This window comes from Oncorhynchus masou, chromosome 18, assembly GCF_036934945.1.
Source record: "Oncorhynchus masou masou isolate Uvic2021 chromosome 18, UVic_Omas_1.1, whole genome shotgun sequence".
NCBI lineage: Eukaryota > Metazoa > Chordata > Actinopteri > Salmoniformes > Salmonidae > Oncorhynchus > Oncorhynchus masou.
The window spans coordinates 16021472-16033757 of record NC_088229.1 but is presented as its reverse complement, the minus strand read 5'-3'; the positions used below and the strand labels follow the sequence as shown (position 1 = coordinate 16033757).

The 12286-nt window shown below is 46.0% G+C and overlaps 1 protein-coding gene across 3 annotated transcripts in view; it reads left to right on the top strand.

Moving 5' to 3' along the window:
* The window catches only part of LOC135504044 (nck-associated protein 5-like), a 29882-nt gene that overhangs the window by 3134 nt on the left and 14462 nt on the right, over positions 1 to 12286 (top strand). The window contains exon 1 of one of the 3 annotated variants that reach the window (XM_064922298.1): positions 5397 to 5667. The exons of the other annotated variants lie outside the window; for them this stretch is intronic. Coding sequence (XP_064778370.1) covers positions 5648 to 5667 — 20 coding nt within the window. The 5' untranslated portion in view covers positions 5397 to 5647. Of the gene's footprint in view, positions 1 to 5396; positions 5668 to 12286 lie in introns of those variants that run through there. 3 annotated transcript variants of the gene reach the window in all.

Genomic DNA, 12286 nt, shown 5'->3' with positions numbered 1-12286 from the left:
TCTCGTCTTATCAGTTGTTCCTCTAATTCCCTCTGCACCCCCGCAGTCTGCTGCATGCAGGTAGTTACCATGGTTATGCAGCCGCACCAGCTGAGGCGCTTCTGGAGCTGCATCACATTGGCATGTCAAATATTCATAAATTACCCTGTGTAGCTGGAATGATATGACTGAGCTCAAAGCAGGAGACAGGACCAAGGTCTCCCTGAGACATCACTACTGTTTCCAAACACACTGCAGAAATTTGGATGAAAGAACATTTCCCTCATCTGCATTGTTTTACCCAGCAGCCTTTTTGTTTCTCCTTTTCTTAAAAAAACACAAACCACAGAATCAGAAGAGTTGGTGCCTGTGTGTCAGTCAACTGGAATGTTCTGCTAAAGGCAGAACATTATTTAGGGGTCATTAAGGACAGCTTAAACTATTCCCCTGGTATTTGTCTACTAATATAAACCGTATCAAATCATTTGCTTGGTAGAAAATAACAATAGCCGTTTGGGCTTAGATATAGGCCTATACTGCAACAATTCATTAATCTGTGAGTGTTCCTCAAAGTATAAAGGACTAAAACTCGTTCAAAATCCACCCTAAAATGGAATCTGCGGTCACACATTGCAGTTGGTTAAAACACCTGGTTAAAACACCTCCACAAAGCAGCTGTAACAAACATCCAATTCATCGCCTCAACCAGGGGATATATGGCTTGCGATGTAGCGGCTTTAATCAATTCAAGCAAGCCAGTTCAATGGCACACATCCAGTTTGGCCAATAACATGTTAAATGGTTGGTCGTGATTGTGAAAACCTGATCTGAAAGAGCATGAAGTGACAGACATCAAAAAAATTGGTACAACATGCTTGTAAAATGCTATAACTTGCTTGCGTATGGTCTCAGAAAGTCCCATTGCTCTGAGAAATTCACTCATGGATTGCCATCCAAAATAGTGCTTAAAATGGTGCATTATTAGGGTACTGCCCTTTTAAAAACAATCAATACATCACTCCTACAAGCGGCTTAGTAACAAATCAGTACATCACTCCTACAAGCGGCTTAGTAACAAATCAGTACATCTCTCCTACAAGCGGCTTAGTAACAAATCAGTACATCTCTCCTACAAGCGGCTTAGTAACAAATCAGTACATCTCTCCTACAAGCGGCTTAGTAACAAATCAGTACATCACTCCTACAAGCAGCTTAGTAACAAATCAGTACATCACTCCTACAAGCGGCTTCGTAAGCTTAGGATATGCCTTGTTGCTGGTATGTTTAAAATTCACTCTCCTACTTAAATCCGCTACCATCAATCTAATTTCTCAATGCACTTGAAACACATGAAGATACTTGGACATACCATGGACATTATATATAGCTAGCTACCCTCTGGCATCTGTATGATCAATTGTTTTCATAAAGAGATGGCTCTCAGACAGTCAAGATAAAAGATGTATGGAGTTTCCAACCATATAGTAACCTCTTTGTAATGTCAATGGGCTTCAATTATATATATTTTATTCTATGAATAAGTCTTTCTGGGTCTGGCCAGACATGAGAACAAAGGATGTGGATGTTGGGATGTGAGAACATGCTTGGCTTCAGCTGAGCTGGTTCTGTGGGCGTCTGTACTGACTGACACGGGCTTGCGTCTCAAACGGCACCCTATTCTCAGCATAGTGTACTACTTTTGACTCGAGCCCTATTGGCTCTGGTCTAAGGTAGTGCACTATATAGGGAATAGAGTGCCGTGTAGGACGCGCCCACAATGCCTGGTGTCCAGATGTTAGCGCCTGGCTGTGTGCCTGCCCACATGTTAATGGTCCCTGCACCTCTCTGGCCCTGAGAACCACCCTGCTCTTCTATAGCCAGGACCACAATCAGTAGGCAAACATTATGGAACATTGCAGGGGTCCGGGGTTGTGTCCAGTAGGTACAACACAGAAACAAAAATGTTTTGAGCTGGTGAAACTGAGTTATTACCTGAATTTGTTCAGTAAGGAAGGCTGCACTCTTAGAAAAAAAGGTTCTGGATAGAACCAAAGGGTTCATTGATCAGAACCTCAGGGTTGCTATATAGAACCTTAAGGGTGCAATATACACTGAGTATACAAAACATTAAGTACATGACAGACTGGCCAGGTGAAAATTTATGATCCTTTTTTTATGTCACTTGTTAAATCCACTTCAGTCCGTGTAGAAGAAGGGGAGGAGACCGGTTAAAGAAGGATTTTTAAACCTTGAGACAATTGAGACATTGATTATGTTTGTGTGCCATTCAGAGGGTAAATGGGCAAGACAAAAGATATGTGGCTTTGAACGGGGTATGGTAGTACAGTAGGTGCCAGGCGGACTGGTTTGTCAAGAACTGCAATGCTGCTGGGTTTTTCATGCTTAACAGTTTCCTGTGTGTATCAAGAATGGTCCACCACCCAAAGGACATACAGCCAACTTGAATAACTGTGGGAAGCATTGGAGTCAACATGGGCCAGCATCCCTATGGAATGTTTTCGGGGACACACACCTTAACTCAAAGTCTAATTTAAAACCCTAATCCCCATTGACAGCAGTGAGGTTCACTTTGCACACCAACCAACCACTCAATGAGGAAGAAGAATGTCCATCTGACTGACGCAACCTGTCAATGTATTGCTGAATTTCTTTATTGTGTTGGGGATATATTGATTTGAAGGTTGGATGCAGTGTATTTTTGTGCTTTTTAGTCATACAGGTCCAGGGCAGGTAGAACCTTGAGGATTTTGTATTTTTATGGAGAAAGCCAGTCTTATAGAATGGACTTGGTTTTCAAACTGTTTGCGTTGTGCTTAAGTCAAATGTCCTGCTATGTCTTCGCACATCTGTTAACGTGCCACGTTGAACAGTGCTCCGTGGTGGCCGGGTCTGTCAGCATGTCATACCGGTTGTTACTAAGAGGACTCCAGTTGTCATTGTCTATTTTAGACAGGTTTTATACAGCTGCAAATAGTACAAGACATGTTATAAAATAACTTGAGTTTAATGTTTAGTGAAATGTAAGAAGAACAATACATTACATTTTTATTGAACATTAATCAAATATTTTTTACCTGGAAGAAATGTATTGTTATTCTGGCTACAGAATAATGTTTTTCTGTGGTGGATCTGGTCTTTTTATGCATTTTAAAGGAATGTCTTTGTATCCACCACATGAATAGTTAAAATCAGCAATGCAGAAGCTATAGTACATGCCGGGGATGTCTCTGGAATGGATAGTACGATTCGAGACTTCATGGTCTTAGTAAAGGATTCGCTGAAGCTTCATGCAAATTACCATAGAGGCCACCATTCCCCTTTTATAGCCCCAGCTGTGGACCCACCCTAGACATCTCCCAGTAGAGTGTGTGTGTGTGTCTCCCAGCAGAGCACAGAAGCAGCCAGTGTCACATTTCTTCTAGGTGGATTAGCTCCACCTCCCATGAAGCTGAGCCTATTACAGGCCATTAAACTGTCTGCCTCTCAATAGGGTTTTTACCTCAGGGGTCTAATTTAAAACCCGAATCCCCTTTGACAGCAACGAGGCTCGCTTTGCAAACCAACCAACTGCTCAATGAGGAAGAAGAATGTGTCAGTCAGATGGACAACCTGTCAATGTATTGCTGAATTTCTTTATTGTGTTGGGGATATATTGATTTGAAGGTTGGATGCAGTGTATTTTTGTGCTTTTTTAGTCATACAGGTCCAGGGCAGGTAGAACCTTGAGGATTTTGTATTTTTATGGAGAAAGCCAGTCTTATAGAATGGACTTGGTTTTCAAACTGTTTGCATTGTGCTTAAGTCAAATGTCCTGCTATGTCTTCGCACATCTGTAAGGTGCCACGTTGAACAGTGCTCCGTGGTGGCCGGGTCTGTCAGCATGTCACTAGTGACTCAATCTGAATGTCACAATGTACTGTTACTGCAGTTTACCATTAAGCACTGATAAATAAAACTGTTAAGAAATGTGAGATTTTTAGCTACCAGTATTCTGATTTTACTCTACCTCGATCATAAATCCATTACCTATAGCTTACAGTCGCTAACTCCTATCAGTAACATAACATTAATATTCTATTTGTGGGTCATGATCCTCGAAAAAGTGGATATTTTATGGGTGACTATGGGCCATGGCAGCCTATCTGACACTCAGAGGGGACTGGTTCTGTGACTGTTCCATTCATTACATCCATCCCATAAAGATAGATGCCCATGTGGATTAATGACTGACAGAGCAGAGGCATTGACTGAGTCCCAAATGGCATCATATTCCCTATATAGTGAACTAAAGTAGTTCCCTATATAGGGAATAGGGTGCCATTTGGGATGCATTAATGGTCTCCAGCCAGATTCATCCACCATTTATATGACTTTGGATGGAGATAAACAGTTTATTCTCACTTCCAACCACTAGGTGGACAGACAGCAATTTCTGTCTCTCTATTGTTGCACTACATTGATTGTCTCTTTGATAGCAGGAAGTAGGATACACCTCAACCTAGTGCCATTTTAGATGTAGGTATGGCTGAATTGTTCTCAATACAATATGTGGCAATACAATGATTTTTATCCAATGTCGCGGTTGAATCGGCAGAGGTTTAAAAGCTTTTGTCAGAATGTGGCACCACTGGCAAGCTGATGAGGTTAAATATAAATTCCAAGTGTGTGTGAGAGCCTGCAGACACTGACATTCAGGAAAGAACCAAAAGGCTTTTTATTTTGCGTTCCGGAATGCTGAAGTACATTACATTCAGCTCAGGCCTCTGTCAAGTCAATTAGGGTCCATGAACAAAGGATGCACCCAACTTTCTATTAGTAATGATGTGCTATTTACTAGAAAATACTAAACAATTAGGCATACTGGTGTAAGGCAGTTATTAAAGCTGTTATTTGAAAAAATCATTAGCTGCTTAATCAATTCACAAATGAATAATGCTATTACAAATCAAACAGCATATTCTAATTATTAGCTTATGTATTGGTTGTTCATGTATGGTTATTAATTCACTCTTTGTCTTTCCCTCTGTTGCATATTAATAATAGTCATTAATGGTCTGATTCAGGATAAAATCCTCTTAGCACAGAACTCATGTTCTTTATACAAGCAGTTGAATAGCCCTGGCTGGATAACTCCATTACTAAACAAACCAACTAGCCAGACTGTTGGATATCCTCTCTGGGTCCACGCTTTTGTCTGTTACATAGTGGGGTTTCTTTGGAAACATAACACCCTTTCTTTTCTGTCTCGCTCCTTTATGGCCTTGCCTGACCAGCAGCTGCAGGGTTAATGTTTAGCAGTAGTTGGAGGGGAGAGGAGGAGGAGGAGAGAGGTGGGGGCAAGTCTACAGTTATTGTAGTAGGCAGGGTCTATTGGGGCAGGAAGCCTGCCTCCTCACTCGCCCTGGAACAATGGGAGATATTGCAGGCAGACTGCACGGCACAGGGCAGCCAGCGAGAGATGCACACAATTCACATGCTCGCGGACGGGCCTTTTTCTATCAGTAGTTTAGAGGAAACAGTTCCTTATTAGAGGAGAGGGCCTCACCTTGTGGATAAATCCTTTCTTCAACTGGAAAATACTTACATTGTGGATCTTTTTTTACGACTGATTTCCTTTAGACTGGGGCTCTCTCGGTGCTTTGAGTGGATGCTAGGATATGAAGCAAGGTGAGACTGGGTGGGCATTTTAGGACAAGCAGATCTGAACATATATAGTGAAATGTTTTTATTGTTAGGACTGACAATGTAGTCTAGACTATTTGTCCATTTTGTGCCGTTATGGCTGTGTTTAGATTTCATTGATTGTGTAGATATGAGATGTAGAGTTGATGTGACAGGTGAGGTGACAGAACCACACCATATGACGTATTAGCTGTGGCGACAGATGAACTTGGGAAGCAGAGATCAGACGCCCACAGGCAGGTCTTTGTAACCTCTATGTTATTATGAACACGTATGACACTGTTGCAGCATCAGTGGACAATTTTGGAGCAACACTAAGCACTCAGACCCATGTTTAGTAATTTCATTGTTCAACCCAACATGGATGCGTTTGATTGGGGTTTATTTAGTTTGTTTTATAGATCATAAGAGAGGGGCATATGTAAACATGTGGTTTGCTGTTTAGTGTGCCCAATTATGACAAAGCCTCCCCGGTCTCGCTGTATCGGGACTGGCAGTCTTATAATGCAGTTCCTGTAGGGAGGGTGGGGTTGCCTGGCAAATATTTAGAAATATCCCCGCGAGGCCTGCACCACTCAGGTTGATTAGGCTCAGACAGGGCATTGATCCAACCTCTGGGTTCTTTTGGGAATCGTCCCTCCGCCACTACCCCGATCTGTTATTCCCTCTCTCTCCCCTGTACTTTCAGTCAAAATCTTGTTATTGGATGACTAATCTCACTGTTATTTTGTCTAAACATCAGAAGCCACAGTAACAAATGAATCCAATAGTCTGAATATGATCTATGTCACTGTCTAAATGTGTATATACAGTGACATACTGTATTTTAGGCTACTGACAGTGTTGATAGTCATGTTTGTTCAGATTTATTCCTACGGGTTGTGGTTTCTCTTTTTAAGATCCTGTTCAATTTGTCTGTCTGAGTCTTCAATGCTGTTTACATCACCTGTTGACACACTTTGATTGTTCACACCGAGAGAACTTCAATCTGTGCCATCCCAGATTGGCAGATGGGGAAGGGTACTGTTTGATAACCTGAGACAGCCTCCGCCCTGCAGCAGCCAAATCCCCAAGTGTGTGACTGACTGACATGATTTTAAGGAGCTTGAAGGGGTTTGGCTCTGCTGAGTTGTCTTTGATTTATACTGTAGCCTTGCCCCCATTCCATGAATATAGAGTGTAGTCTGCAAGTCGGCTCATTCCTTGTGGCATCACACCAGATCGAGCCACTTTGAACTCTGAGCTCCATTCAGATTACCTCACACACACCGAATGATATAAATATCAATGTTACCAACCTCCACAGGCAAAACACATTCTCAAGAAAATCATTGCTCAAGAAGTGCCATTTTTCACAGTTTCTTGGATGTGATCAGGTGTGTGTGCACCCAATAACACTATTTGGCTATGGCAAGTGGATCATAAGAATAATCTCTAACACCAGTTGTTGTTTTTGTGGCACAACAACCGATCACAGGTCAGGATTTTGACAAATGGAACTGGTGTGTTCTGACTGAGACAGGTATGCAGACTGCTCTGCTCTGTTTGATCTGCAGCTGGAAACCCAAAGTGGGAAAGGCCGATGCTAATCACATTGGAAGTTGACAAGATCTAAAAGATCAGCTTTGGTTTCCCTTGTGGGCTGCTTGGGAGTGAAGAGCTAATACTGTAGCTCTTTATCTAAAACTCATCTTGTCTGAAAGCAGCCAGACTAGACTGACTCTGAATCTGAAGCCTATGACAGTGACTAAGCATGCTCCTATTTAGCAAGCTACAGTATGAGGACAAGGCAACCTTCCAAGTGACACCCTCTTCCCTAAATAATGCTCATGGGCCCTGGTCAAAAGTAGTGCACTACATAGGGAATAGGGTGCCACATGGGACTCACCCTATGACAGAGAGCATCGGAGTGTGTTCACATTTAGCTATGAGGGCAAGTCTTGTAGAAACTGAACATAACTACCGATGACAGTACAGTAATGGGGAATCCCATTGATGTTCAATACAGTGATTTTTAATACTGCGTGTCTGCAGCCTGCATGACATGGTATTATCACTGGAACGTGAAAGGGGATTTCTTAAAGGCTACTGGGTTTATCTGCTAAATTATTCATCTTTCTTTCATTACACTTTACAATTACTCCGATGAAAAGAAGGCAAGATGAGAGCGAGAGGCAGATTTTGGTCTTGGACTGTCTGGGAGGACAGGAAGTCCATACCAGGCCCAGTCCTGATGGTGACATGACATTTCTCTGGGTCTCACAGAGCGCCTTGAAGTGCTGATTTAGGATCTCGCTGACCATATAATCTTATTTTAATCCAAAAGGCTAGACTGATCCTAGATCAACAGTCTGACACTTCATGAATACGGGTCCTGATAATGACAGGCATGTTATTTCTCGAAGGTCCACACATGCTAAAACCACTTTGAAGCCCCTCTCTGGAGATGTTTTTTCTGAGTGTGCATCTGGGAAACCAAGAGGGAGCAAGATGGCCTTGATGTCATAGACTATATCAAAATAATGTTTGATGTCAGCAAATCTGACTGAATACTGTGAGTGGTGGAAAAGGAGGGATGAGAGAACAGTTGTGAGGATGACAGATGATAACAAGATGTAACTTTGTTTTTCCTCAGCTTTTTGGCTCTGACATTGGGAGAATACAAGAGTGAGAGCGAGGTGGTTTATACACTGAGGAGTAGGACTGAGTGCTCTGCTCTAAGGAGAGCTGACATCACAGGTGACTGTCTGTTCCAGATGACTCTGTTCTTGTCGACAGTTCTTTTCCATGTTCTTTGTCTTGTATGTTCCACCCGTGAACTGACTCCCCCTTGCAATAGCTTCTGGCTGGATAATACCTTTGGGGAGACCCCCTGCTTGGCAATTTACTTCTGGTACATGACACATTTGTTTTCTTATGGTATAATGTTACAGATTTTTGTCTCCTTTATAAAAGCACATCACATGTCCTCAAGCATACTTTTTTTATAGCAGGTATCTATTTTACAACCGTTTTAGAGAAACAGGTGTTATGTGTTCCAGCCCAGAGATTACGTGATATATCTTGTTCTCTACATTTAAATTGGGAAACTGTGTGTCATTGCACTTCATGTACTCTTTGTTTTATGTGGATGTATTATGGGGAAAGCGCAGTGGAGGTGGGAACATCATTGAAAACAAGCAGTGCTGCTGAAATAGCTATGTCTACCTTATGGTGTTCAGGGTTACCCTTTTGTTATCTGTGTATTTCACTCTCTGCTTTCTCTTCATGTCCTTTTGTTCATTGTCAGATTCTCAGTGTCCTCGCTTTAGTTTTGTGGCATTTGAATAGGAAACAAAGGGAGATACTGTGTTTAGATATTTTATTGATGGTGGTGTAAAATACAATTTGCTCTTTAGAAGTTTTCTCTTTATAGATCCTCCTGTATGTCAGTCAAATATCAGGGTCATAAGTGATCAGGCACTAAAGGGATGATGGGTGACTGTTTCCGTTCTATGCATCTCACAGACAGACACCCATTATCTACAGTAGCTAATGTAACAGTATAACTTTATGCCGTCCCTTCGCCCATACCCGGGCGCGAACCAGGGACCCTCTGCACACATCAACAACAGTCACCCTCAAAGCATCGTTACCCATCGCTCCACAAAAGCCGTGGCCCTTGCAGAGCAAGGGGAACTACTACTTCAAGGTCTCAGAGCAAGTGACGTCACCGATTGAAACGCTATTTAGCGTGCACCGCTAACTAAGCTAGCCGTTTCACATCCGTTACACTAATAAACATTGGAATCACAGTCAGGGTTCTCTCTGCATTGTGAGACAAAGAGAAGTGGGAGATGAAGGAAGTATGTACAATATGATTCATAAATATCACAGACTGCAGATTGTAATAAAGCATGTCTTTTTATCCGGGGATATCGTAAATTGTTTGGGTGACGTACATTTTCCCTGAGTGTAATTCTAGAATGAGGAAAATAGGGAAGCGGCAATATGGCCGTCCTCCTTGTACACAAACTCCTTTTTGTATGCAGTGCTTCTCTATGGCTCTCTCATATCAGCCCATTTCTGTAGCATGGAATCTCTCTCCTCCATATCACTCACTCGCTGAGTGGGGGGAAAGATGAGGGTGGGGGAAGGATGAGGGTGGGGGAAGGATGAGGGTGGGGGGGAAGGATGAGGGTGGGGGGAAGGAGGGTGGGGGGAGCGGGTGGGGGGAAAGAGGAGGGTGGGGGATGAGGGAGTAGGAGCGGATGAGGGTGGGGGATGAGGGAGTAGGAGCGGATGAGGGTGGGGGGGGAAAGAGGAGGAAGATGAGGGTGGGGGGAAAGAGGAGGGTGAGGGAGTAGGAGTGGATGAGGGTGGGGGGAAAGAGGAGGGTGGGGGATGGGGGTGGGGGTGATGAGGGTGGGGGATGAGGGTGGGGGGAAAGGAGGGATGAGGGTGGGGGATGGGGTGTAGGGATGAGGGTGGGGGGATGGAGAGGGTGGAGAGGGTGGGAGAAAATGAGGGTGGTGTGGGGGGGAAAGAGGGGTGGGGGGTGAATGAGGGTGGGGAAGAAAAGGAGGAATGTGGGAAAGAGTATGGGGGTGGAGGTGATGGGTGGGGGAAAGAGGGTGAGGGTGGGGTGGGTGGGGGCGAATGAGGGTGGGGTGTGAAAAGGATGAATGTGGAGATGAGGGTGGGGAAAGAGGATGAGGGAATGAGGGTGGGGTGGAGGATGATGGGTGGGGAAAGAGGGTGGAGGTGATGGGTGGGGGAAGAGGATGAGGGATGAGGGTGGGGAAAGAGGGATGAGGGAATGAGGGTGGGGAAAGACGATGAGGGAATGAGGGTGGGGAAAGACGTTGGGGGAAAGAGGATGAGGGAATGAGGGTGGGGGGGAAATGGGTGGGGGGGAGGGTGATGGGTGGGGTGGGGGGGGGATGAATGTGGAGTGGTGGGGGAAAGGGTGGAGGTGATGGGTGGGGTGAGGGTGGGGGAAAAGGATGAATGTGGAGATGAGGGTGGGGGAAAGAGGGTGGAGGTGATGGGTGGGGGAAAGAGGGTGAGGGTGGTGGGGGCGAATGAGGGTGGGGGGGGAAAGGATGAATGTGGAGATGAGGGTGGGGGAAAGAGGATGAGAGAATGAGGGTGGGGAAAGAGGATGAGGGTGGGGGTGGGAAAGAGGATGAGTGTGGGAGGGTAAGAGTGAGGGTGGAGGTGATGGGTGGGGGAAAGAGGATGAAGGAATGAGGTTGGGGGAAAGAGGATGAGGGTGGGGGGGAAAGAGGGTGGTGGGGCGAATGAGGGTGAGGGGGGAAGGAGGAATGTGGAGATGAGGGGGTGGGAAAGAGGATGAGTGTGGGAGGGTAAGAGTGAGGGTGGAGGTGATGGGTGGGGGAAAGAGGATGAAGGAATGAGGTTGGGGGGAAAGAGGATGAGTGTGGGAGGGAAAGAGTGAGGGTGGAGGTTATGGATGGGGAAAAGAGGATGAGGGGATGGGGGTGGGGGGGGGAAGAGGATGGGGTGGGGGAAGAGTGAGGGTGGAGGTTATGGGTGGGGAAAAGAGGATGAGGGAATGAGGGTGGGCCCATTTCTGTAGCATGGAATCTCTCTCCTCCATATCACTCACTCGCTGAGTGGGGGGAAAGAGGAGGGTGGCGGATGAGGGTGGGGGAAAGAGGAGGATGAGGGTGGGGGAAAGAGGAGGGTGGAGGATGAGGGTGGGGAGAGCGGATGAGGATGGGGGAAAGAGGAGGGATGAGGGTGGGGGGAGCAAATGAGGGTGGGGTGGGGGGAAAGAGGGGGTGGGGGGGTGAATGAGGGTGGGGAAGAAAAGGAGGAATGTGGAGATGAGGGTGTGGGAAAGAGTATGGGGTGGAGGTGATGGGTGGGGGAAAGAGGGTGAGGGTGGGGTGGGGGGAAAGAGGGTGGTGGGGGCGAATGAGGGTGGTGGGGGCGAATGAGGGTGGGGGTGGAAAAGGATTAATGTGGAGATGGTGGGGGAAAGCGAATGAGGGTGGGGAAAGAGGATGAGGGTGGGGAAAGAGGATGAGGGTGGGGGGAAAGAGTGAGGGTGGAGGTGATGGGTAGGGGAAAGAGGATGAGGGAATGAGGGGCGGGGAAAGAGGATGAGGGTGGGGTGGAAAGGGATGAGTGTGGGGGGGAATGAGGGTGGTGGGTTATGGGTGGGGAAAAGAGGATGAGGGAATGGGGGTGGGGGAAAAGGATGAGGGAATGTGGGGAGATGAGGGAATGAGGGGGGGAAAGACAATGAGGGTGGGGGAGAGGATGAGGGAATGAGGGTGGGGGGGGAGGGTGGAGGGGATGGGTGTGGTGATGGTGGGGGGAAGAGGGTGATGGGGGGGAAAAGAGGATGAGGGTGGGGGAAAAGATGAATGTGGAGATGAGGGTGGAGTTGATGGGTGGGGGAAAGAGGGTGGTGGGGGCGAATGAGGGGTGGGGGAGAAGGATGAATGTGGAGATGAGGGTGGGGAAAGAGGATGAGGGTGGGGAAAGAGGATGAGGGGGGGGAAAGAGTGAGGGTGGAGGTTATGGGTGGGGAAAAGAGGATGAGGGAATGAGGGTGGGGGAAAGAGGGTGGGGAAAGAGGGTGGGGGTGGGA